Genomic DNA, 25,535 nt, shown 5'->3' with positions numbered 1-25,535 from the left:
TAGAGACCCACCCCCTCCCCCACTGGCGGGTTCAGGAAAGGAGCATCCTGAGACGGGGTGGGATAAGAGCTGCCAATTTGGAAAGAAACTGTGAGCTGTTACTTAAAGGGAACAGACGCCGATTTGCCTGTTACGAACCCATAATGCAGTGTCGATTTGGGAGCCTCCAGTAGTTAGCGATATTGCTGTTTACGAGCTCCGAGGGTTTTGAAAGAAGACAGGCAGTGAGTTTCGTGGTTTATGTGTGAAATCAGACTGTCAACAGCCGTGGGAGGCAATCTGTATCATCCCGTGTTTCACATAGGGAAACTTGGACTCCCAGAAGGGCTGGTTAAGGGCCTTGCCTAAGGCCATGCAGCCCCGAAAGTGGCAAGTCAGAATTCCAACCCAGGCCTTTGTACCCCAGAGGCCAAACATTTGACCTCCATGGTATGTTCCCTCTCGGTCAGTCCTTTATTCCTTTAACAAATATTTGTTGAGTACCTGCTATATGCCAGGTGCCAGTTCTGGTATTGAGACTATGGCACAGAACAAAACAGATGAAAACCCTTGCCCCCACAGAGCTTGAGGGGGCTGAACAATCAGTAAAATAAGTGATATACATATAGGCTATTTGCTGGTGCGAAGTACCAGGGAGAAAAGGCAGGTAAGGTGAGGGGGACAGAAGTGACAAGCGGTGAGGTTGTATTTTTATAGAGTGGCCAGGGAAGCACTTCGAAAAGGAAACAACTAAGAGCTGAAGGTTGTGAGGGGAATAATCATATGGATATCTAAGGGGAAAGTGTTCCAAGGGGAGGAAGAGCCGGTGCAAAGGCCTTGGGGAGGCAGCGTTCCTTGTGTGTTTGCGGAACAAGCAAGGACACCTGGGCGACTGGAGAGTCCTGGGAGATGAGGCCAGAGAGATGAGTGTGGGCGAGATAGGTGCGACCTTATGGGCTACTCTAAGGGCCTTGACTTTTTCTCTGAGTGATATGGGAAGCCCCTGTCTTTGAACACATGAGAACATGGTCTGACTTATATTTTTACGGGATCAGCCAGGCTGCTTGGTTGAGGATAGACCAAAGAGCAGAAGCAGAGGGACCAGTTCTAAGCCTATTGAAAGTAATGAGAGACCTGGGGCCCCTAGAAAAATCCCTGAGCTGAAATAGCATTGGAAGATGGACAGATACCTTTTTGCAGATTCATATCATGGATGCTTAGCAGGGGCCACAGGCATTCATGTTTGGGGCACTGCAAATACTCTAGGACATTCTCAGGGCAGTGGAAGGCTGGGGTCACGGTCACCTAGAGGTTGAAAGTGAGGAAACTGAGAACACTGGGCACTGGTCAGAACCATGCTCCAAGTGGGGCTGGGTGGTGGTGGTGGAAAGGGAGCGTACCTTTCCACAGTCTGACTAGACAACAGGAGTCAGGTCAGTTTGGAGTATTGGGGGTTCTCTTCCCAGAGAATCCTGAGCAGCACAGTGCCCTGTAAGATGCCCAAGCATTGTGGTTTGCCTAAATAGCCATAATTTCTACCTGCTGTCCAGGTATAGTTACTACTCATGCCCCATCCACTCCCTATAGCGCTCTGGTATCGACAATCAACCCTATGGTCACCCGACCTGATCGGCTGATTACTGAAAGCACTTGTGCAGAGATTGTTTTTCTGGGGGTGTAAAACAGGGTGGTAGTGGTAGTGCCTGAGTCCACAAAGAAAAGGCAGTGATCACGGGTACAAGGCGAACACACGTTATTACGATTCTGGTCATCACACACACACACACACACACACACACACACACACACACACACCATTTAAATGCGAAGGGTTCACTTCCTTCGCTTATTTGACCAACACTTATCAAGGGCTCCTGCGTGCCACGCACTGTAGGAAATACCAAGAACACAGAGACGCAGGAAGTGCAGCCTCACCGGGAGCTCGCAGGACTTGTTGCATGGGGGGCACTCAAGCATGCATCGTTTCATTCCGTTCTCACACCAGTCTCACACGGGCGGGTATTATTGGCCTCGTTTTGCAAGTAGGGACCTGCCGCTCGGGGAGGTGAAGTGATTTGCACAAGATCACACAGGGATTTAAGTCTGGGTCCTCTGAGCATACTTCTAATCCCCAGGACTGCACCCAGCCAGCTCTGATGAATATATGTCTTTTTTTTTTTTTTTAACATTTTATTCATTTTCTGAGAGACAGAGCATGAGTGGGAAAGGGGCAGAGAGAGGGAGACACAGAATCCGAAGCAGGCCTCAGGCCCTGAGCACAGAGACCGATGCGGGGCTCAAACTCATGGACTGCGAGATCATGACCTGAGCCGAAGTCAGACGCTCAACCGACTGAGCCACCCAGGCGCCCCTCTGATGAATACATGTGTTAATCAACGTCTGCGTGTGTCCCTCTCCACTTCCAGGTCGTGGCTACAGCGAGGGGCTTGGAGTAACCAAGGAGAGGTCAAAGGTCTGAGGGGAGGGAAGCGAGGAGGAGGGATTTTTTTTTTCCAGCGCCTTATTCCCCCTGTGGGGAAGACTTCCCCCGTGAGGACAGGGTCTCCTGCTTTGGCTGTCGTGTATCAGGATTGGGAGAGGGGACAAAGTTCATATCCATGCCCCCATCTCAGCTTTGATTCACTGTGTGATCTTGGCCAAGCCACTAAGCATCTCTGGGCCTCAGTGATGCCAGCTAAGTTACTGTTCTCTATTCCAGGATGGTCAAACAGATGCAAATGAGAAAAGACAGGGCTGGCTCCCAAAGACCTGCGGGGTGAAAATAACAGTGTGGTGCAAATTCCCTGACTGAGTGATGGTAGAGCTGATGCAGAGGTGGACCCAGGCTGGTCCTTTCTGAAGAGGGGACCCCTTGCTCCCACCACACCCACATACAGTTTTTCCTTTGACACTTGGGAGAGCACCCTGGGCCTTCCCCTGCACTGATAACTGACAGCTTCCTTTTCCACTGCTCCATTCTGGCCCCTGCCCCTACCCGTCATCCTTAGAAGCCCTCTGAGCTAGTCTGGCTATATATGGCACCTCCTGGGGGCCTGGTTCCTGGCTGGTCCCAGGCTCTCCTTTCCAAGTCGGACCAGTTTCCCCTGCAGGCCCCAGAAGGCAGCCACTAATCTGGAGATCAGGTGCCAGGAGCTTGGCTCCACGTCCTGCAGCTGCCAGGATATTCTTTAGGGCAGGCGGTCCCCAACCCCCCTGTTAACACTCTTCAATTCAGTAGGTTTCTATCCTTTTGCCCCTCCTGCAGGGGAGGAGACTGGGAAATAGGTTATTTAGTTCAAGATCACCTTAGAGGTCTGTGTGTGGGGTGCTGGAATTTGAACCCAGCCTCCAAGTTCTAGGCTTTTCCCAGTGTGTTTTGCTGCCTGGGATTCAGTAACAGTGAGAGCTCACACTAGCATGGCCCTTTCCTGGGGGCCTGATACTGGTCTAAGTAGGTCATGTCATTACCCCATTTATTCCTCATCAGGATGTTGGGGTAGGTGCTACTGTTATCTTCATTTTACGGGTGAGGAAATTGAGACCAGAGAGCTTAAGTGACTTGGCCAAGGTCACGCAGCTAGTGATAGCTGAGCTACGTGCTGCCAGAGTCACATTGTTGCTCCTTCAACATTCAGTCCCTACTGATACCAGGACCCCTGAGGTCAGGCTCCGAGGAAGGCGGGGCAAGAAGGGGACTAGGGGGAAGAAAGTGTTCTTCAGGGAGATTGGGCTCTGGAAGCAGTTGGTATAGGAGGGGTACACGTGCACGTGTGTGTCTATGTGGGGGGTGTGTGTGTGTGTGCGTGTATGCGCGCGCGCGTGTGTGTGTGTGTGTGTGTGTGTGTGTGTGTAGGGGGTATAGGTGCAGAGACAAAGCAGCTGGTGAATGGGGACGGAAACCAAAAAAGGAATTCTTGCGATCTGTCCCTGCAGGCCTCAGCCCCCTTCACTCCGGGTGGCAATGACTGGAAGGAGCCGGATTCGGCCCAAGGTGAGCCGCAGGCTGCCTCTCCCTGTCCCTTTTCCCAGGGTCATTTCAGAAAAAAATCAGGGGCTCTGGAGGTGGCTGAGGAGTAGGAGACAGGACCAGGCACAGCTCTTCCTTGGGTCTCAGTCTGCTGCCTCGCCGCCCTCGCTGGGAAGGGAGTAGAGGCCAGGAGGGGGCTAGTGGAAAATAGAAGCCTCACCAGGGGAAGGTTTAAATTCTCACTTTGTGAAAGAAGACACCTTGGGAGCGCGTTGATGGAGTGGGTGCTTTATGTGCAGGGACAGCTGGGACCCCAACAGCGCGTTGCCCCAGAGACCCAGCCTGGGCGTGCCCGTCTCTCGGTCACTACCGAGACGAGGTACACAAACAACGGGCTGCCGGCACCAGACACCCCCCTGGCGGGCAGAAGCCTGCACCCTCCAGCAACCGCTCTGTTGACATAAACACGGGGTGTCTGGAGCTCCGGCCAGGTGGGGGAGGGGGCCCAAGGGTCTCCCAGAGGTCTAAGGCTGAGATCAGAGAAGACACTAGAATCACCGGGCAGGGCAGGGGTTTCAGTATCCTCCTGTTGCAGGACACAACGCTTGGCTCGCCTTGCAGAACACGCTGCTCCTGGGGACTTTAGTCCTGGTCACCGTGGTCCTCCATTCCAGCAGCCACTCCCGGCCCCGCCCGCCTCCTGCGGCCGCTTTGAGCCTTTGAGGAAAGTGATCTGATAACAACCACGCATATTAAGGTGACTAATAGTGTTCCTCTTTGAAGGGGTGTTTGCAGGGCCAAAGAACCTACTAGGGGGAAGCAATAAACTTAATCAGTGTTTGAGAGGAGAATTTCAGCGCTTCCAATGCTCAACGGGTGAAGCAGGTGCAGCTTAAGGGGACAGGGGAGTTTTTCGTTGTCCTGTGGGCAGATAATTTCTGGGTGCGCTGGGGGATCTTGGAAAGAAAGACAGTGGAGGGATGAATGAGGCGCCTGGTGTGACAAAGAGGGCTTCTCCCGGCCCTGTACTTATTGATCAACAATAAGTACTTAAAACAATCAGGGTCTTGTGCCTGTTTTCCAGAACTACAAGAAAGAGGCCTCTGAAGCTTGGCTTGGGGTGCAGGGGATAGGATGGATGTGGCCACCACAAAGGAAGACTTTGGAGCCCTGGCCCAGGCCTGACAACACTCAGGGGCCTTACGCTGCCACCAGGGCATCGCCTCTGCCTGCCCATAGGTAAGAGGGGCCAGAGATGCACAGAGCAAACACTTCCTGCGCTCCGCCCCTTCCAAACCAGGCTGACCAAACTTTTGTCCATTGGACAGACATACATCTATTGGTCTCCCTGCCTCACCTCGCCTCTGGGTGTCTCCATTCTGCAGACTTGGCAAAGGGAGGAAGAAGGTGGCATTCCGGGGAGCGAAGGAGGGGTGGAGATAGAGCAGAAAGAGACTTACCTCCTCCTGGGGTTGCTGTTTTACCTGGTGCAGCTCCCCACCTCTCCAGATACTGGGGGGAAGGGCGGGATCTGCACAGCCCTGGAGGAGCTCATCTCCCCCTCCCCCTTGCCCCTCACCCCGCCACTCATACTCACATACCATGTGTCCACTCAGAGGCAAATGGAAAAACACCACTCAGGGACAGAGATGCACACACACGTTTGGGATGGTGGGATCCCAGGACACGTCTAGCAGAGACATGAGGAAACTCTGACCCTGTTCAGGCACAACTCTAGGTAACTCTGGTGGTCTAGGAGGGGCCAAGGGCAGTGTGTGCTCAGAACCGGGAGGTGGGGTAGGGTGAGGTCGAGGGGTCCAGACAGATTAGGAGAGTGAGGGATTAAAGGCACCCACCCAGGAGCCAAGGAGCAGTGCAGAAGGGAATTTTAAGGGTGACTTCGAGGACAGAGGATGAGAGTTTGATGTTGGAGTTCTGCCCTTTCTGGCTGTTTCTGCTCAAAGCCAGGAAGCCTCTGAGACTGGCTCATCCTATCGGGCAGTCTTGTTACTCCAGGGCTTGGGACGCCACCCAAATCCAGCTTTCCTCTAGAGCGGAGTGTCCAAAAGTAGAGGTATCTGGACGCCTGGGTTTGTGGGTCGACTTGCACTGGGGAGGGGGAGGTCATGCAGTCGGCTTGGATGGACTCTCCTCTTCTTGGAGGATCAGTTAAACTTCTAGAAGTAGCTGGCAACACAAATAAAATTCGTAGCTGATATTTGTACTGTCTGTATGAGATGATGACAATGAGAAATAATTCTGGGGCGTTCACTCGTCTAAGGTCACACGGTGATAACAGAGCGGGGATGAGAACCCAGGCGGTGTTTATAGGTATTTATAGGTTATGTTTCTATGTCTCCAACAGTTCCACGTATAAATGAGGTTATACGTTCAGCCAAAAGCAGCTTTAGGAAATTTGACGGAGGTGAAGATAAAATCCACCTGAATGTGTGACCTAAAAAGGCAGTCATTTTGTGCGTGTGACACTGGTCAGGCTAGCCCACAGGCCCGAGGAGGAGGTCACTCGCTCTCCTGGCTCTGGGGAAGTTTGGGAAATATTGCCAGGGTTTTGGAGCAAGATAGGTCTCCAACTGTGGTGGGAATCAGAACCATGTGTGCTTGGTAAACATGCGACCCCTGGGGTCCCCACCTAAAAAGCTAACATTTCTGAAGCACTTCCTCTGTGTCAGATGACTTTGTACTCATTACCGCCTCTCTTCTTCCCGAGGGTTCTATGAGGGCCCCTTCGCACAGCTGAGAAAAACGAAGCACGGACAGTGAGGTAAGTTGTGCAGGTTACCGGTTCATAAATGACGGTCAGTATCCACACCCAGGCTGGCCTGTCTCCGCGGCCAGAACTGAAAACCACGTCACCCTCTGCCTTTGTTCCCCAAGATGATCTGATTCCGGTGGGTCTGGGGCCGGCCTTCGACAACCGCCCCCGGAGGTCACTGGGCCACACTTTGAGAACCACACTCCGGCTTCTGTTTCAGTCAGGCAGAACGTTAGAGCCACCTGAGAAGCTTCAGAAACTACGAATACCGTTCCCTTCCCCAAACACAGGCTTTTTCAATGGGTCCAGAGTCGCCTCGCAGGTGTGGGTGACGTTCTGGTCAGCATTTTCTTTTAAGGGGACAGACAGAGTGTATATTTATCCAATCAATAACACATATGAAGACCTGCTCCGTGCCCTGTGCTGCACGGGGGCTGGGGACACAAAGGGGGGTGGGACACTGTGCGTGCCTTCCAGGAGCACAGGTGCCTGACACTTCTGGTGGGGCACAGCGTGCCCTTTCCGGGGGGAGGAGGAAGGATGCGGCTTCCTTCTTGCTTGTTCTCCTCTGGTGAGCTCCAGAAAGAGCCAGTCTCCTCGAATGTGAAGTCCTTCTGGCTTCTCCCCGTTGTGGTCCTTCGCCCTCGCCTGACAGGTCACGGCTGGTTCTCCACCCAGAACTCAGCTCCCAGAAACACAGCCCTGAGACACCACCCATACGTGGAGCTCTCACATTTTAGAGAGAGCAGACACAAGTGCTGGGCTCTTGTTAGATCTAAAGATGCCTGGAGCCCACCCCAAATCAGCCCACCTGATTCTTAGGTCATGGGTGGGGTCTAAGGAATATGCGTTTTTCATAACCTCCCAAATGGCTCTGCTATGCACTCAGCAGGAGAGCGGCAGGAGACCCTGGAGAGTTTGAAAAACACTGATGCCCAGGTCCATCCCTGGAGAGACTGGTCAATGCTTTCAGAAGTTCCTATGCAAGGCGTCTGGGCCTTCCAGCTGACCTTGTTTGGAATTTGGAGAGACAACCCCAGGGACACTCACTCCTTGCTGCCACCAGGGCCTTGAAATAAGAGGAGAAAGGGCACCTGGGTGGTTCAGTTGGTTAAGAGCCTGACTCTTGATTTCAGCACAGGTCATGATCTCACGGTTTGTGAGTTCGAGCCCTGCACGGGGCTCCGTGCTGACAGTGCAGAGCCTGCTTTGGGATTCTCTGTCTCCCTCTCCCTGCCCCTCCCCTGCTCACTCTCTATCGCTCTCTCTCTCCCAAAATACATAAATAAACATTAAAAAAATAAAGTTCAAAGGTCTTCATCAATTAAAAAAAAAAGAAACAAGAGGAGAAGAAAACAATAGGAGGGAAGAGACGAAAAATAAAAAAGGAATAGATGAAAATAAGGAAGCCAATGAGAAGATGTGGGACAAGAGAAGTCTGGACAAGAAGTCCCCGCTGAAATCACTCATTAACTCTGAGGCATTCATCTCTTTTTCTTAATGTTTTTTCTTATTACAATAGTCATTAATTGGTTTTGAAAGTTAATAGTAAAAAAGTATATGAAAACAAAAGTGAAAAATGATCTATAATCCACCTGAACAGAGATGATCACATAAGGTCTTAATATGACATATATAATGTATAATATAATATATTGTATAATATTATAATAACCATAATGTAATACGGTATATGTTATACATACTATAATATTCTTATTAATATATATTAACTAAAATACAATGAAATAGGGGCGCCTGGGTGGCTCAGTCAGTTAAGCCACCGACTTCGACTCAGGTCATGATCTGGCGGTCCGTGAGTTCGAGCCCTGCGTCGGGCTCTGTGCTGACAGCTCAGAGCCTGGAGCCTGCTTTAGATTCTTTGTTTCTCTTTCTGTCCCTACCCTGCTTGCACTCTCTCTCTCTCAAAAATAAAGAAAGATTAAAAAAATTAAATTAAATTAAATTAAATTAAACTATTCTATTCTATAATAAGATGTATTATATAAACCTGGCACTTATAATTGGTATCCTTTTTTCGACTTTATTTACTTTTCTGTTTTGCTTTCATAGAGCTTATCATAAAGATTTTGTGTTCCCAGCAGCTGAAAATCTAAGTCCTAAAAGACTCAGCTTGATGCAGGAGGGTGTGTGAGTGGAACCGTGACTGGGTACCACTTCTCCCTCCCCGTGCACACACTCCTGCGTTCATTCCCGCAGAGGTGCGGACGATGCGACCCCTGCCCTACGACCCTAGACATCGTGTACCCAGATATGCACTTCACATCATACCCTCAAAGTTAGTAAAGGATCTTATTAATTGATATCACTAAATTAATTTATTAGTGCAGGATTAATTAATTCATATTAAGTGTAAAATAAGTTTCTTCCCTTTCTTCCCATTTCTGAAATCGAATGAAAATTGGCACCAGGGGACCCGGGACGGTGACCACGCTGGGCCGAGTCGTCTCTAGGGATTCATCGCTCCCTGGCCCCCCACCTTCCCTCTCTCCAGAATAGCTCCACAGCCCTCCTTGCCATTCTCTTCTACCCCTACCCTGGCCATCCTCCCTCCTCTCCTGTCCCTGGTGCCTCAGTCGCTCTTCTCCCCACTGGGCTGAGGCTGCTGGCTTGGACAGAGGCTGTCCCTCCACAGGCGGTAGGCGATGGAAGCGGTCACGGTGAGCCAGGCCAGGTAAGGCAGCAGGAGCACGGCAGCCAGCTTGTTGACGGGATGCCAGATCAACGCTGTGCTCACCACCAGCCCGTAGAGCAGCAGCAGGTGCAGCAGGGCCTGGAGGGGGGGTGGGAGTGAGCAGTGGGGTCAGGGCAGTCAGGCAGGCTGCCCTGAGAACTGAGCCCTCAACCTTTCTGCACCCCAGACCCAGTGAGCCAAGTTCTTGAGGTCTGGGCACTCGGCCGGAGCTCAGAGAAGTGTGCCCACCCATTACCTGCCTGTCCTGCATTGGTCTCTTGGGCTCTCTGCTCGGGGGGCCCCAGTCGTCTCACCTGCTCCTACGCTACTTCCACTGACGAACACGGCGTGCCTTACCAGACCATGGGTGCGGGCTACGAAAAAGAGAATCAGGACAGTCCAGCTGATGGCAAGCTGCACAGCATAGAGGCCGAGAGGCAGGACCAGGGGCCTCCCAAAGCCCCCTCCCAGGTCCTTCCACACCAGGTAGGAGGCATAGCTGCAGAGAGATGGTGGCAGGACACTCAGAGGGAGGGTGTTCCATGGCAAAGGAAGGGAGCCCTCGGGCATAAGGTCTCTTGGTTTCCCAAAGGAAACCCTGTGGGCTGCTATGGGTACAAGAGTGTCTATGCGTCACTTGAGGGCCAGCGAGGAGGTGGTGGGGGGAGCTGGGCATGGCGAGGTGGGGGAGGCAATGGGGAAACTTGGAGAGGGGGAAGAAGAAGGCTGGCTGGAATCCTAGGCAGGTGCAGAGGGGACCCCCTTCCCCCACCCCACTTAAGCGTTCAGATGGCGCGTGCTATCCCTTTGGAGACCAGGATACAGCAGTAGCTCGGGTACAGGGCCCATGGTATGCGAAATGGGTGCTCACCCTATGACAAAGTAGATGGTTATCCACCCTGCCATCAAGACCTTGTGAGGTGGGCACCAGGGTGGCTTCTTTGGGCTGTCGTACCAACCAGACGTTCGACGGGTGAGCAACCAGACCAGGATGGGCCCCAGGTGGGGAAGAGCCACAAAGATGGTTCCTTGAGGCTGCATTCTCCTCACGGAGACCAAATCTAGGACGGCAGATGACACACTGGTGATGGGCCTCCCCCTCAGTCCTTTCCCTGTGTCTGCTTGCCTGTCTCCACCTCCTACCCGATGCTATTTCCTGGCCAGAGCCCCCTCACAGGACGTCGAGTCACAGAGGCCATTCTCCCCACCTTGGGCCAGCTCCCGTCGGCTCCTGTGAGCCCACACCGGGCCCTTTCTCTGGCTTCAGTGGACTTGTTTTTTCCACACCACTCATCTGGCACACAGAGGATACCGTCCCGTATTGATAACCGCTTCTGAGTGAAAGGCTCCCTTCCCCCAGCGCGTATCTGACTCCTAGAGTTCAGGTCCATGTATGACCGTCCCTCCTGCCTCCCATAGTGGGTGGCACTCGGTCAGGTACATAGCAGGCCCTTCACAGGGATGGTGCCTTAATACTGAACTCAGTCAAGCTGATATAACCAACTATGTTCAGAAAGGCAGGAGCCAGGGATCCCTGGGGGTCTTTACTAGTCAAGAACCGGCCAGCCCTTCCACCCCCAGGCTTATCTCGATATACCAGACTGGCAGACTTGGGGAGGCCCACCCAGCCTGAGCTGCTGCCCGAATTCACACTCAGCCGAGTGACACCGGGCTCCTTTCTCTGAAGGTTTCCGTCTCGCCTGCCCTTCAGGGGCTGGGGAGGTCCCTCCTCCACCTCTCCCCTTCCAGAGGGACGGGAGCCACAAACATAAGCGCCCAGCTTTCCTGTGGCCTGACATCTCAAGGAAGCAACGGCCTGGTCTTTGAAAAGCTGCCATACTCATTTGAATGTGGAGTTGTGCACAGACCCTCCTCCAGCCAAGAACCCCATCCATATCATTCTCAGTGTCCTGCCTGTCAAGGGCCCCTGTCCATGTCCTGGAGGTTCCGGACACAGGGCTGACTAGCCCGCCCACCTGTGCATCTCTATTTATATTCCTCTGGTCCTCACTGTCCATTTGTTCATCTTCTGCCTTCCTGTCTCTTGCTGTCTCCTTCTTTCTGTTTTTCTATTCAGCACTGGAGGGGCCTCCCGCACCCTCCCCCATCAGGAGAAATCCTGTTCTCCACCCCCCGATGCCTCCTCATTCCCAGGCCTGTGTTCCCCTTACCTCAGGCAGCACACTTCTCAGGCCAAGTGCTCGATGCTATATGTTGTGTGCAAGGCAGAGGAGGGTGGGGGACGGGAGAAGGGCGGAGTGAGGCTCCCATCTGGTCTGCCTTTCTCCAATGACAGGGTGGTGGCATTGGCTGGGTTGTATGGAAGGCTGGCTGCCTGCATGGTCCTGAAGGGTTTCATTTAGCAGAGCCCTCCCCCGCCCCGGTCTACTAGACTTGGCCTCTGGAGTGGTCCCCTTGATGGAAGGGTTGAGGCTTTGGCTCTGTGACACCCGGACTTCTGGGCGGGCTCAGCCTCATGCTACAAGACTTTTGAAACCTGTGGTGTGCACATTCCATGAGCTGGCTTTGTGTCCACGGGTGGTGCAGACCCTCAGATTTCCCCAGGACTTTCCTGTAACTGGGATTATCCCCAAGGGGGGCAAGCATCAGTTTTGGAAAGGAGTTCATGATATATGGACACAGGTTATAGCCAAGTTGGCATGGGCCTTCCCCTCTCAGAACTCGAACTTGACGGATTTTCACAAATCCCTACAACTTCATGAGTCAGAGGACAAAGCAGCCTCCTGTGTGACTCAGACAGAACTTTGTCCAGCAAAGACTAACACCTACCCTTTTCATACCTATAAAATTCCAAGCACCTCTCCTTTGCTAGTCCTTTACTCATGAGGTCCCCTTCCCAGACTGGCTGCTCGCCATTGCTCCTTTGCCCCATCTCTCCACTCTGGGGACCTGGGCACCCCTGGGAGGAGTTTACCCCATCCTCTCTCTTCTACCTTGGGGAAGGTGGTGGAGGGGAGGGGGTTGCAGTAGGGGACAGGAGGCTGGAGAATCTTTAACTGAGATGAAATCAGTGGCGGTTACTTATTTTCTATGAGATAATTGGGGCGGGGGTGTGCTGGGGAGCTCACCATGGTCCCCAACTGCAGGAGGCCAGCTTCGGTGACAAGAGTTGCCGCTCATGGAGCACCCATTTTGGGGCGAGCATTTTACAGTTATTAGCTCAATAGTGACCATGCTTATTCCTCACGAGGTAGATATTATTGCCTGCATTTGACAAACAAGGGAAAGGAGGCTCAGAGGGGTTGGGTAACTTGCCTAAGATTATACAGTGGACAAGTGAGTCACCTGTGTTCAGTGTCAGTAGACTGGCCCCAAAACACATTCTCTTTGAGCTGGTCTACACACTCATTCCACAAGTCTGCCTTTCTTTCTTTCTTTCTTTCTTTCTTTCTTTCTTTCTTTCTTTCTTCCTTGTTCATTTATTTATTTTGAGAGTAATTGAGAGAGAGACAGAGCACACGAGCAGGGGAGGGGCAGAGAGAGAATCCCAAGCAGGGGCCGCACTTACCAGCGCAGAGCCCGATACAGGGCTCGAACTCATGAACCATGAGATCATGAGCTGAGCTGAAGTCAAGAGCCAGAGGCTTAACTGAGCCACCCAGGAGCCCCTCAACAAGTCTTTCTTAAATACCTGCTATGGACCAGGCTGTACCAGGAGCTAAGAGTACAAGAGCAAACAGCTGAAAACAACAACAACAACAACAACAACAACAACAATAACAAAAATCTATCCATCTTCACAGGGATCCTTCATTCCAGTGGCACTATCTTTCCCAGGCAGAATTTCTATGAAAGGACTCAGGTTGGCAAATAGCCCAAAGACAGCTCTCCCCCAAGTGCAGTGTCCCTGCCAACTCTGAGTGTGGGCAGGGAGCAGATAGGGGAACACCCAGTGCTGCCAGCACCTTGTGAGTCGTTAACCCTCTCAGTGCCTCCTCTGTCATCTCTGTGCAGGAAAGGGTGGAACTAGACAAGGTCTAAGCTCCTGGACCAGCGGCATTGGCATCACCCGGGAGCTTTTTAGAGATGCAGAATCTCGGGCTCTGGCTCAGACCTATGGGATCGGGACCCACGTTTTAACCCAATGCCTCATGTGGTTTGTGTGCACACTATAGTTTGAGAAGCTCCTGTTAGGGGTCCCTCCTCTTACCTTCTGCCGGCTGTCAGTTCAATAGCCTCTGGCTGGGGCAGCCACTCACCAGCAGAGGGCATTGTAGGGAGGGGTTCACCTGTCCCCAGGTTTTCTCTTTCTCTGTCTCCTCCCTCCCAGACCCAGACTATTAAGACCTCTGACTTCTGGGATCCTCAGCTACTCCACTCCCCTGCCTTGGCTGGACTTTGCCAATAGACAGGGACAGATTCCCCCACCCCTCTTTAGGTCACTGGGAGGGAGGACTTTGCCGGGAAGCTCCGGGCCACTCCTGCCCGGATTCCCCGCCCACCTCCACTTGTCTGCTGGCCCGGTGACAGAGTCTGACTGACTGCTCTGTTTCCAGACGAGGAACTGCTATTCCTGGATGAGCAGGGGGGCCTCTGGGAGCACCCACACAGTAAGGTGAGCACCCCCTGGGGCAGATAGACATGGGGTGGGCATTGCAATGGAGCCATCTGGGGTACAGGGGAGGAGCCAGGCCAGCTGAGCCAGCCCTGCCAGAGTGTGGAGAGCCTCCACTGGAGGAGGAGAGGGGAGAGGGCAAATGTCCAGTGGGCGTGAGGACCCGAGAGGTAGTTGTATGCACTATGGAAATGTATACTATGCTGAAAGAATGTTGCCCGTGACAGGTTTGGACTCATCCATCCTGGCACTTTTTACATGCTTCAATAACGAGATCTATCAGGGCTTGAGTGGGCATGGTAAAAGCCAGTGATGTGGGAGAAGGGTTGAGAATTTCCTCGAAGGACGTGAGAAAAGCTTTGCAGCAGGAGCCCAGATCTTCGTGCTGGAGGCGGCAACTCCCTAGAGACAGGTGAGGGCAGCATTCTAAAGGACCCTTATCTTGGGGACCTGCTACCTGGGATGAGCTGGGGGCAGGAGCAAGACAAACTAGAGACACGGGTACTAAGGAGTCAGGGGGTCGGGAAGGTCCAGGCTACATCTAGCTGGTTACCCTCCTGTAGATTCAGACCTACCTCCTCTTGGGGTTAGGGGGCCGATGGAGTGAGGGCCTAGCAGCTTGGAGAGCTATGAGCCTGGAGGAAAGGTGGCTGAGCTGGGGGAGAGTTAATGAGTGGGCTTCCCATGAGAGGCCCCTCTAGGCTTTAGGGAGGAATATGCCAACTCTTCCAGGTTGGCAGACTGGACAAGGAGATTCTGCTGCGTCACCCAATGGGGTGGAGGGCGTTTGGACTCTGGTCCTTGGAGGCTCCAGGAAGGTTGTTGCTACAGAAACAAAGCAGAGTCCCTCTTTTCTTTCATGCTAGCTAGCCCATCACCTGCCACGGGTGCTTTTGTGGGCAGGGGCGGTAGGGATATCACTCCCTATGGAGCCGAGGTTATACCGTTGGGTGTTTTTATTTATTTTTACTTTATTTGTGTTTCTTGCTCTTGCAACTTCCTGGCATCTCGAAGTGCAAAGGAAGAGAGACCCTGGGGAAAAAGAAGGGGCCTGGAGAGAGAGGTAGTGTTTCTGGAACACCGCTGTCATCCCTGTTCATCCTTCCCTCTGCCTTCGCTTGTAGCTTAATAACCCCTCATACATCCTCACCGTGGGGAGAAAACTTGGCTTCCTTATCTATGACATGGAGATAAAAATAACACCTAGCTCACAGACCACTGTGAGGATCAAATGAGTTAGGCCCCACAGAGCGCTCTAACACGGTGGCGTAGAGCAAAGCTCCATAAAAGTTAGCTGTTACTAGCGCAGTTATAATTCCAATTATCTTTAATGTCAAAGAACCAAAAGGAGCGGATGCACCATAAAGGGAGGCTGACTGCTCCAACCCCCCTTTCCCACCAGATGGGGGGGTCCTGCCAGCTCGTCCACTTGACTTGTGTGCCCTGCAAGAGGCTTGGCTGGGGCACTTTTTCTGCAGGGTTGAGTTTCAAGGCAAAAGGAACAACGTCACACCTTCCTCCCTGGCTAAGTTTTCTTTTCTTTTTTTTTTTTTTTTAATTTTTTTTTTCAACGTTTATTTATTTTTGGGACAGAGAGAGACAGAGCATGAACGGGGGAGGGGCAGAGAGAGAGGGAGACACAGAATTGGAAACAGGCTCCAGGCTCTGAGCCATCAGCCCAGAGCCTGACGCGGGGCTCGAACTCCCGGACCGCGAGATCGTGACCTGGCTGAAGTCGGACGCTTAACCGACTGCGCCACCCAGGCGCCCCCTGGCTACGTTTTCAATGAGGACACGGGTGTGGGGCGGCGGGGAATAGATCCCACCCCAGTCCTAAGCCTGAGGATACAGATGAATTTCTTCCCCTGTCTGGGAGAACCTAAGGAAAGGGGCTTGGGTTTCGTGGGCCCTGAGGAAGGAAGGAAGAAGGAGGGGAAGGGAGGAGCTGGTGGTGTCTTGGGGCAAGGCCTGAGCGCCGGGTCCGGGTGTGAGTGAAGGGGCTGGAGATGAATGGATGCCAGAGCCTTTCTAGCGCAGACCCTAGTGAATCAACCCTGGGGATCCCGAGGACTTTGAAAGAGGCCATGTATCTCACAGAACTCAGCGGCAGAGTGAATGAGTCACATTCCCTCAGAAGCTCCGTGTTAAGACGTCATCTTTGTCACGACTGAACTTCCCGCAGTGTGTGCTCCACGTGTTCTGAGCACCAGCCCGGAGGGGGTGGGAAAACCACGCGTGACAGCATGTAGTCAAGGGTTGCTCGATAAGGTGGGAGGACAGCAGGGAGAAAGTTCCGAGGGGGGAGACTGTCAAGGGTGGGTGAGCCGGGGGGGGGAGGTGCTGTGGAGCAGGAGGGGGGTCCAGGTGGGTGGAAGAGGCAGGTGGGGAGAAGAGCGGGAGGGAGCAAGGGCCAAGAGGTTGGAACTAGACAGGTGGGAGGCGCACAGCCTGGCAGGAGTGCAGGGTGCTGGAAATCAAGGGAGGAAGCGGGAAAGTATGAGCGAGAGGTGGTAGACCCTGGAGGACCCCCCGAAGGAAGGTGTGGCATCCTTATGGGGGAGGCTGCTGGAAGGGCCAGGTTCCAGTCTGAGGCCCCCCACTGGTAACCAGGTGAGCAGGCAGTGTGTGCTTTGGCCTGGCCTCAGTCCAGTCTCACTGGAGGCTCCCACTTGTGTTTTTCTTTCTCTTTTTGCTTCCACTTTTGACTTTGTTACCCCTATCATATTTCACATATCCCCGTGAGCCGCCTTCAGACCTTTCTGGTAGCAGGTGTGGGGGGGGGGTGGGTGGAGGGTGGAGGCATGAAGAAAGAAAACTATTTGGGCCAGTGCTTTGTCATCTACAAATGCTTTTCACGTGATCTCGTGCTATCCTCACAATCGCTCTGCTCTCAGAGGTAATTATTTTTTTGCTTTGGATAGCTCTTAAAAAGAATGACAAAGTTAATATAAAAGGCTTGGGGTGGAAAATTCAAATACAGAAGAAAAGAGTTCGAGAAAACGGACGGTCCTACTTTCCACCTTCCACCCTCTCAATTTCCTGTCTCTTTCGGTAGTGATGGGTGTGAATAGTTTGGGGGTGTATCCTCTCAGCCCTGCGTTGCCCAAGACAGGAGTCACCAGCATGTGTGGCTGCTGAGCACATGAACTAGAGTACGTCCCAACTGCGATGTGCTGGAAGTGTAAAATACACAGGGATTTCAGAGACCTAGTATGAAAACAGAATGAAAACTAATGCAATAATTTTGTATTGATTTCCTCTCAAAATGATGATGTTTTGAATATATTGGGTTACATAAAATCTATTATTAAAATTAATTCCTCCTGGTTTTTTCTTTTTGGCCTTTTTAATGTCCCTAGAAAGTTTAAAATTACATTTGTGGCTTACATCGTTTTTACTGCATAGCACTGCCCCAGACCTTTCTCCGTAATTGACATGTATACACCCATAAATATGTATCTATACTTGTATATAGTTCTGTTAGCTACATTAACGAGATCGGAGGATGTCTACTTCTCCGTAACTTGCTTTCCCCCTTAAAGATTTTTCTGTAAAGATCAAGATGGATATTCTGACATATGCAGAAACTATGGCACATTAAGCAATACGGCAAACTCTCTCAGCCAGTGACCAAGGCGGCATTTGAATTTACATCATGTAACTCCAAACTCAAGCTCTTTCTGCCTCAGAGGAGTCTAATTTGACATAATAGGCCATGGGGAGCGACGGTAGGTTCTTGAGTAAGACGCAGATAGGTGAGGTCCCGTTAAAGGAATTGATGGAGGAGTCACTACAATGAAGACAATTTGCTCCCTCATCGCAGCCACTCGGGGGCCAAGTCTTGGCCTCCATGATGTTACAAAGGTTCACCTGGCACTGACCTCTTTTGTCCTCCAGGTTCTTGGCCTTGGCTGGCACAGGGGTGCACGGGGGCTGGCAGCATCAAATGACCAGGTGGATGTGCTCCCATGAGTGCTCCTTCCAACCTGCCCAGTTCCTACTGCTGGTGGGGGTCCCGGTGGCGAGTGCCCTCCTTCTGGTCCAGTGCCTCCGATGGCACTGTCCTCGCTGGCTGCTGGGGGCCTTTTGGAAGCTGGATAACCAAGAGGAGCCAGTGTCCCATCCCATTCCTCTACCAGAAAATGAGTCCCCAAGGCAGTGCCCACCAGCCACACTGCCGGAGATGGCTGCCTTCTACCAGGAACTGCATACACCCACTCAAGGCCAGACCGTCGTCCGTCAGCTGATGCACAAGCTGTTGGTGTTTTCGGCTCGAGAGGTGGATCACCGCGGTGGCTGCCTGATGCTCCGGGATATGGGCATCTCTCTGCTCATCCCGCCAGGTAACAGCACCCTCTCCCTTCTCAGCATATAGTTGTTCATTGCGCGTTGTACAAGGGCATCGCGCCTAAGGGAGCATCATTTGTAGACATCGCCATAATTTTCAAAATTGTTTATATTTTTAGTATGGCTTTATTGACTCCAAAGATGGATAGATTACATATTTTTATGACAGCTTCCTGACAGGTGGAAGTAGAGTGCCTGGTAGTAACGAACGGTGTGTTATGACAATTCTCCATCAAGGAGAGTGTCTGGAGCAAGAGCACCTTTTGCAAATTTGCAAACTCCCACAAGCCCCCACTGGGCTGGCGGCATCCCTGGAAGGAAGGAGGGTGGCTTGCTGAGGCTTACACCGCAAGCCGGCTCACAGTCTTTCTCTCCTTCCACACTGCCTCGCCCAGTGCCTTGCGAGGCACCCTCTCTCTTTGGCTCCTGTCCCACCTCCCCTCCTGCTGTGGCCTGGCCCATTCTGGGGTGGCGGGGTGCCTGCCTGCCAGGCCTGTCTCAACGCTTATTCTCCCCAGGTGCTGTGGCTGTGGGCCGCCAGGAGCGGGTATCGCTGATCCTGGTGTGGGACTTGTTGGATGCCCCGTCGTTGTCCCGAGCCCAGGGGCTGGTGAGCCCTGTGGTAGCATGTGGCCCCCACGGGGCCTCCTTCCTGCAGCCTTGCACCCTCACGTTCAAGCACTGTGCCCAGCAGCCCCGCCATGCACGCACTTACAGCAGCAACACGACCCTGCTTGATGCCAAGGTCTGGAGGCCCCTAGGGCAGCCAGGGGCCCACACGTCCAGGGACGAGTGTCGCATCCGCCTCTCTCACTTCAGGTAGGCCTGTCAGCCCAGTCTTCCTGCCTGTGTTCTCTGTCTGCCTCACCCCCATCTCTCTGTATGGAATTGCCCCTTGATCTGTTCCAGATGCCCCACAAATCCCTTATCGCCCGGTGTCCCTTCCTGGTCCCTCTGTCCTAGTGGGTAGGGCAGCTTGTCTCACTCAAACCCTGTCCAGGATTAGCAACCTGCTGTAGTTTCTCTGCCTGCCTGCAACCACAACCCCAGCCCTCCGTCTGGAAGGGGCCTGACCCATCCCCACCTTTGTTTCTCTAAAACTGTTTCTATCCTGTGCCCTTGTTCAAGACTGTCCCTGAACTGTCCAGGGCCGCCTGTCCTCTCCAGTTTTCGAAGACCCCTCCCATCGCATATCTGTCCTCAGCTGTGTCTTTCTAGAACCACCAGCCCTTCTGCCGCTCCTTCCCACCCCTGCGCAGAGCAGGGCCAGCTGTGTGTGGGTCCCCTGGGAAGCATAGTGGCCCTGGAGCCCACCTCTCCTCTCTCTCGTGCTGGAGGACGCTTGATGGCTCTTCTCCCCATTCGGTGATGCGCCCCATTAAAAGTGACCTGACTCACTTTTAATCCCCCCACCTGCCTGACTCTTTGCCACTTCCTCCCTGTCCACGCCCCACGCCGCTCTCCTTGGATCCTCGCGCAGGAGGAGCCTGGCGGCAGGTGCACCAGGGTCCCAGCCTCTCCTGTCACCGTCTTTCTCTGCAGCCTCTACACCTGTGTGCTGGAGGCGCCTGCGGGCCGGGAAGCCCGCAAATGGCTGCAGCTGGCTGTGTTCTGCTCGCCGCTGGTGCCGGGACAGTCCCACCTGCAGCTGCGCATCTACTTTCTCAACAACACGCCCTGCGCCCTGCAGTGGGCCATGGCCAACGAGCAGCCCCATGGTGGGCGCCTGCGCGGGCCCTGCCAGCTCTTCGACTTCACAGGGGCCCGAGGGGACCAGTGCCTGAAGCTCAAGTACATCTCTGAGGGTGAGGGAGGGGGCTTCGGGGGGGCACTAGAGGGAGGGGTCTGGACCTCCCCCTGGGTAGAAATCTGGGACCCTCAAGGTTCTTTCGGAGACTCCTGGGCAGGCAACAGCTTCCAGGGGACCCCTGGTTTCTGTGGCTGCCTCCAGGAGCCCCAGGCTTTGCCCACTCCCACCCTCTGTGGCCCATTCAGCCCTGGCCCCTCCATGGGAGGATAGGATGATGCAGGGGTGGGGGAAGGGGAGGGGAGGCTTTTATTGTCCCACCTGGCTGGGGGCCCGGTATCTAAGGAGGAGTCCTAGTCTTCTCTGCCCTCCTTCCTCTGTGGCACCTGCTGGTGCACTTGCTCACGGGGCCTGGGATGTCTGTGTGGTTTGTGGACAGATGCGTGGCTGCTCGGTGGGAGGCGGGAGGCCTGTGCGCTGTGTGCGTGTGGGAGGTGTGTGGTGCTAGGGAAGGCTGCTCGCAGGGTCCTGGCCAGGCTCTGAGGACTCCCATCCACTTGAGACCCCCTCCTGCTTTCGCTTCCTACTCATCCCTCCCCACAGTACCCTGCACAGAATAGGACTCCTCCAAACACTTGTGGAAGACCCCACTTTCTGAGGCCCTCCGCTCTGCCTCCTCCCCAGGTTGGGAGAACGTGGATGAGAGCAGTTGCCAGCTGGTTCCCCATCTCCACATCTGGCACGGAAAGTGCCCCTTCCGTTCCTTCTGCTTCCGGAGGAAAGCAGGTAGTTCAGGGGCCCTGTCCCCTCCCCGCCCCTTCCCCTCGCCCCTCTGTGGCTCCCCATTTGGTCAGGCCTGCGTGCAGACCTTCTCTAAAAGGCGAGGAGCCACAACTGATCTTTGCGGAGAGAAAGATGGAAGGTCCTGCCCAATGTCTTCAGATTTCCAAAGCCTTACTGTGGAGTCCCTTTCACTTCCCCTGCTGTCTTGCACCGGGCCTTTCCCTCTCATGCCTGCCATGTCCTCTCCTCTTTGTAGCCAATGAGAATGAGGACTGCTCAGCGCTTACCAATGAGATCATTGTCACCATGCATACCTTCCAGGACGTGAGTTGGAGCTGAGGGGCAGAGGGGAAGGGCAGGGCCTGGAGGAGTCCTGGGCAAAGTGGGCGAGGGGTCTGGTGCCCAGTAAGTATGGCCCCAATCACATAATTCAGCAGGTGGTTGGCATTCTTCCAGGGGCTTAGACCACCTGGCCTCCAAGCTACCCTCTATTCCCTGACTCTCTCTTGTCTATCCATGGATGAATCCAGTAGGAGGGTAAAAGAACCAAACCCTGGATGAACCTCTTCTCTTGGCCCAGAGGGACTTGGGCATCCAGGAGAAGTGGTTTCTTTCTAGGCTGAGTATATGCATCTGAGAGATGATGTTGTGTATCTTCAGTGAGAAGAGCGACCAGGGAGAGGATCTCGAGTAGGTGGGATGGGAGTTAAATATCTGACTCTCTGAAGGGGGAAGGTTTGAAGAAATCAGGGTTGAGAATCTTTGGGGAACCATGGTGGTATCTTGGTGGAGAGTAAGCAGACAGCTCTCAGGTTGTCCCCTGCAAGGAGGAACCAAGGGCTGGGGGGAAGGAGACACATGTGCCTGAGTTTAGGGTCCCTATTTTTGGAATAGGGGACATGCCCTATGACCTCACCCAGACTTCTCCTGGTATGTTAGGATGCACCATGTTTGGTCTTCATGTCTCAGCTCCCAAAGAACTCAGTAGGGAAACTTAAAGGTGAAAGTTCTGGGGCCAGGGAAGCAGAGGGTAGGGGGTCCTGATATCTCCTGGTAAAGTAGCTCTGGACATGGGGAATGGAGGCAGGTTCCCTAGTTTCATTCAGGGGATGTCTCATGATGCCTAAATGGGTTCCCTGACCCTCTGTTGGCTCAGGGCATGGAGACCAAGTACATGGAAATCCTCAGATTCCAGGCATCAGAGGAAGAATCCTGGGCGGTGCCACCCCCTGTCTCTCAGCCACCGCCATGCAACAGGTGAGGTGGGGTGGCCTGGGCTGCTGGCTGGGGGACTTTTGAGATTCCTGCCCCAGTGCCCACAGAGGGCGCATACACAATTCAGGGTGTGTGTGTGGAACGGACTGGGTTTCTCTGATCCCCCTCTCTGAGGACCCCCTCTGCCCCAGGCTGCCTCCAGAGCTCTTTGAGCAGCTGCAAATGTTGTTGGAGCCAAACAGCATCACGGGCAATGACTGGCGTCGACTGGCCTCCCACTTGGGGCTCTGCGGCATGAAAATCCGGTAAGAGGAGTGGGGTCTGCGCATGGGAGAGGAGGGTGAACTGGGGTCGGGGGCTCTCAGGACAACTTGAGGACTGCAGCACAGATAAGGAAGCAACTTAAAAGTCCGAGAATGGCTACTCCGCACCCCGTTCCCCATGATAGAGCAGCTCTATTTATTACTGTATTCTCAGTACCTAGAATGATGCCTTGGCCCATAAGTAGGTGCCCAATAAATATTTAAAAATGAATCAATTAATGCATAAGTCATTGGGTACATACTGAGTGCTTGACATGCTGTGCCCTGAGGGGTAGAATGCACACCGTAAGGTAATGTGTATAAAGCATGTAGCTGAGTGCCTGGCACATGTTAATTCAATACATGTTAGTAGTAATGGGGGCAGGGGGCAATGCAACCATGGTCTCTGTCAACAGCAATCAGTAGGAGAACAATTCTGAGCTAAGCTCCAGAACCCAGGCTGTGAGTGTGGTGGTCAGGAAGGACTTCACCCAGGAGATGGGACTAGGACTGGACCCAGCTGAAAGCAAAGTGGATTTAAAAATCACCTACCTATTAAATGTTTATCAAGTACCCATCTGTGTGGAGGGAAGAGCACAACTGTTTGTGAGTGTGCTGTGTGCAAGGTGGGAAGGGGATGGGCCCACAGAAGCATGGGGGCTGGGAGAAAAGGTCAGAAGAAAAGGGCAACGCCAAGCTATGGATGAGCCCGGGGTCTGGAGTATGGGTTTGGTTGGTACTGGAAAGAGACCCCGAAAGGTTTTTGAGCAGGGGAGGGTCATGGTGAAGCCTGGTTTCCAGCAGCTGTTTCCCGAGTGGTGGGCAGGATGTGGTGGCCTGGGAGAGAGGGAGGGGGAGGGGAAATGGAGACGGCAATGACAGACCATGTGAGCTGGAGGCAATTCTCTCGTCCGAGCCCTCGGTGAAGGAGGAGGAGACTGGGGCCTAGAGAGAAGTAGCCTTTGAGCCAGGACAAGCTCAGATCTCAAGGTCCGGGGCCCTCCCGCCACCCAGGTGCCCTGGAAGGCAGGCAAGAGCAGGATGAGGGCCAGAGCTGGAGGGCGGGGTGGGGGTGGGGGGAGGGGTGGATCTGGCTCCAGTGCATCGCCCATCCCCCATCCCGCCAGGTTCCTGTCCTGCCAGCGCAGCCCAGCCGCAGCCATCCTGGAGCTGTTTGAGGAGCAGAACGGCACCCTGCAGGAACTGCACCACCTCATGACCGTCATGGAGCGGCTGGACTGCGCCTCGGCCATCCAGAGCTACCTGAGCGGGACGCACGGCGGCGGGGGCGCCCAGGAGAACCGGGGCTTGGAACTGGACGAGAAGCTCTGAGCGCCCCCAGGGGGCAGGGCGGGGACCTCCTCGCAGCACTCTGGGCACCTGGGGGCCCCCGACACCGAGGGAGAGCGCGGCAGCTGCTTCTGGCCGCGCCCACCGACCTCATCAGAACCCTCAGACGGTGGCTGGGGCCACCGTGAGACCAGGGGGCGGTGGGGGGGGGGGGGCACTGTCAGCTTCCCTGGCGCGATCCTAGAGACCAGCTTCGTGCTGCGAACGGGTCCCATCCTGGTCGGCAGGGGGCGCAGGAGCCCAGGAGATGGCCCTGGCATGGCCAGGCTCTAGGAAGCTGTTGCCTAGACCCAGTGGACTGTTAGGCTGCCCTGTCGGCACTCCTTGGGGACTGGCCAGTTCACAAGGATTCGCTGCGCACTTAGTGATAACTCCGCATCGGACTGGGTATCACGGGGAATCCTGGCATGGAGGAAATGGGGCTTGGAGCTTGACAAACCCGCAGTTCTCTTGTGGGAGTCAAGATGCCCTCATGGACGAGAGGCTATTTCCAAAACAGCAGTGCCCTGGGGTTAGGGGATGTGGGTGTGCTTTAGGAGCTGAGACGGGAGGCAGCGGGGCGTGGGCTGGAGCAGGAGAAGGCTTCATGGAGGATGCTGGAGAAAGGGTTGGGACGAGCATAGAGTGGTTCAGCCGTCTTTGGGTGGGGATAGAGGGTGATGGTGGCTGGACTTACAGTAGGAGCCAAGAGTGAGCATGGGTGTGCGGGAGGGTTCAAGGTCAGTCATGCCGGCTGTCCACCTGTCTCCTTTGTCTTCCTTTGTCTCTCTCTCTTCCCATCCTTGCCTTGTCTTCCTTTCTTTCTGCCATTATCTCTGTCATAAAACATCAATGCTGACAAGAAACTACAAGATTAACATTCGTGCCCAACCTTTTAACCTCTTTATCTGGAACTGTGTGAGTTTTCAGTGTCTCTGGTTCCATTTTGCTGTCACCATTTTCTGCAGTCTCTGCATCCCTGAATCTGTGTGTTAGTCTCTGTCTTAGCATCTCTTTGCCTCTACCGAGTCACTGGGCCTGCCTTTGAGGGTTTCCTTCACCCTCAGAAACCCTCAGTCATTCCCCTCAGGCAAGTGTCTCTGGGCCAATGTCATGTATCAAAGGCAATGAAAGGACACTGGGCTCCCCTAGGAATGGGGGTGGGGGTGTGGATTTTACCCTGTGAATCAAGATCCAATTTAGGGTCAGGAAATAAACAATAGGGATAAAGGACACGCCATTCAGTCAACAAATATTTATTCTGTGCCTACGATGTGTTAGACACTGTACAGAAAAGAGATCAGTGGGCTGGGTCCTGAAAAGAGAACAAAGGATTTGACTCCATTCTAGCAATGTTTTTGTTTGCAAACAGGTATTGTTAAAAGTTTTTTTTTAAGGGCAGGCAAGCAATCTCTCTACTAGCAATTTGCTTTTGTATTTAATGAAAAGATATTAAAGCTTTTTCTATGATAAACAATATTGTATAATAATAAAATACGAAAACTTCGTTTCTTTGTTGCTAACTGTATTTTGCTCAGATTGATAAATTTGGATGTGGGTATGAATGGTTTTATTGGGTCAGATTATAGCAGTTGGGGCTGCTTAGAGGCAAGCATTTGGTAGGTTGTGCTTCTGGTAGGCATATCGTCTGGGTTCAGCATGGTCAATCAGGGAGGGTCTCTTCCCTTTCTGTTAGAAGTGAACCTGCAGGGTGGGGCCCCTTCACCTCTTCCCTCTTGCTTGGTGTTCCACCCTTTTGGTTGGTGCCTCGGCCTTCCCCACTTCTTGGCTCAGAAGCAACTGTCTGTCCTGGAATCCGGGT

At 53.5% G+C, this 25,535-nt stretch overlaps 2 protein-coding genes and 1 long non-coding RNA gene across 5 annotated transcripts; 2 read left to right on the top strand and 1 right to left on the bottom strand.

Moving 5' to 3' along the window:
• Positions 1–3,752: 3,752 nt before the first annotated feature.
• Positions 3,753–7,882, top strand: LOC123385695. The gene is made up of 4 exons (XR_006598656.1): positions 3,753–3,970; positions 4,542–4,703; positions 5,031–5,185; positions 6,675–7,882. It is a non-coding gene; the product is annotated as an uncharacterized LOC123385695 (long non-coding RNA).
• A 1,157-nt stretch (positions 7,883–9,039) lies between these two features.
• Positions 9,040–13,722, bottom strand: TSPO2 (translocator protein 2). 2 transcript variants are annotated; one of them, XM_045057499.1, is made up of 4 exons: positions 13,586–13,722; positions 10,286–10,475; positions 9,772–9,913; positions 9,040–9,513 (listed from the first exon to the last, which is right to left on the bottom strand). In XM_045057499.1, exons 2-4 carry the CDS (start codon positions 10,453–10,455, stop codon positions 9,313–9,315), a joined length of 513 nt encoding a protein of 170 aa, XP_044913434.1. In that variant the 5' UTR covers positions 10,456–10,475; positions 13,586–13,722; the 3' UTR covers positions 9,040–9,312. The 2 variants fall into 2 exon arrangements, with proteins under 2 accessions (XP_044913434.1, XP_003986172.1); XM_003986123.4 differs by lacking the exon at positions 13,586–13,722 and adding an exon at positions 11,586–12,277.
• Positions 13,723–13,816: 94 nt separating this feature from the next.
• On the top strand, positions 13,817–25,220 carry UNC5CL (unc-5 family C-terminal like). 2 transcript variants are annotated; one of them, XM_003986122.6, is made up of 9 exons: positions 13,817–13,990; positions 17,888–18,333; positions 18,856–19,156; positions 19,880–20,142; positions 20,769–20,870; positions 21,124–21,191; positions 22,024–22,124; positions 22,274–22,387; positions 23,512–25,220. In XM_003986122.6, the coding sequence occupies exons 1-9, from the start codon at positions 13,953–13,955 to the stop codon at positions 23,714–23,716; spliced, it is 1,638 nt and encodes a 545-aa protein (XP_003986171.3). In that variant the 5' UTR covers positions 13,817–13,952; the 3' UTR covers positions 23,717–25,220. The 2 variants fall into 2 exon arrangements, with proteins under 2 accessions (XP_003986171.3, XP_044913433.1); XM_045057498.1 differs by lacking the exon at positions 13,817–13,990 and adding an exon at positions 14,013–14,402.
• Positions 25,221–25,535: the final 315 nt, after the last annotated feature.

Source organism: Felis catus, chromosome B2, assembly GCF_018350175.1.
Source record: "Felis catus isolate Fca126 chromosome B2, F.catus_Fca126_mat1.0, whole genome shotgun sequence".
NCBI lineage: Eukaryota > Metazoa > Chordata > Mammalia > Carnivora > Felidae > Felis > Felis catus.
Note: the sequence above shows the minus strand (reverse complement) of the source record. Positions and strands in the feature narration are given on the sequence as shown.

What these genes read in the sequence shown, in the direction of transcription:
- TSPO2 (XM_045057499.1), bottom strand. Translation starts at nt 10,455, where the DNA reads ATGCAGCCTCAAGGAACCATCTTTGTGGCTCTTCCCCACCTGGGGCCC. An exon ending in ACCATCTACTTTGTCATAGG is followed by an intron (nt 9,914 to 10,285) that starts GTGAGCACCCAT and finishes ATCTCTCTGCAG; the next exon opens with CTATGCCTCCTACCTGGTGT. An exon ending in TAGCCCGCACCCATGGTCTG is followed by an intron (nt 9,514 to 9,771) that starts GTAAGGCACGCC and finishes CCCCCCCTCCAG; the next exon opens with GCCCTGCTGCACCTGCTGCT.
- UNC5CL (XM_045057498.1), top strand. Translation starts at nt 14,287, where the DNA reads ATGGTAAAAGCCAGTGATGTGGGAGAAGGGTTGAGAATTTCCTCGAAG. An exon ending in CGGCAACTCCCTAGAGACAG is followed by an intron (nt 14,403 to 17,887) that starts GTGAGGGCAGCA and finishes TTTGTCCTCCAG; the next exon opens with GTTCTTGGCCTTGGCTGGCA. An exon ending in ATCCGCCTCTCTCACTTCAG is followed by an intron (nt 19,157 to 19,879) that starts GTAGGCCTGTCA and finishes CTTTCTCTGCAG; the next exon opens with CCTCTACACCTGTGTGCTGG.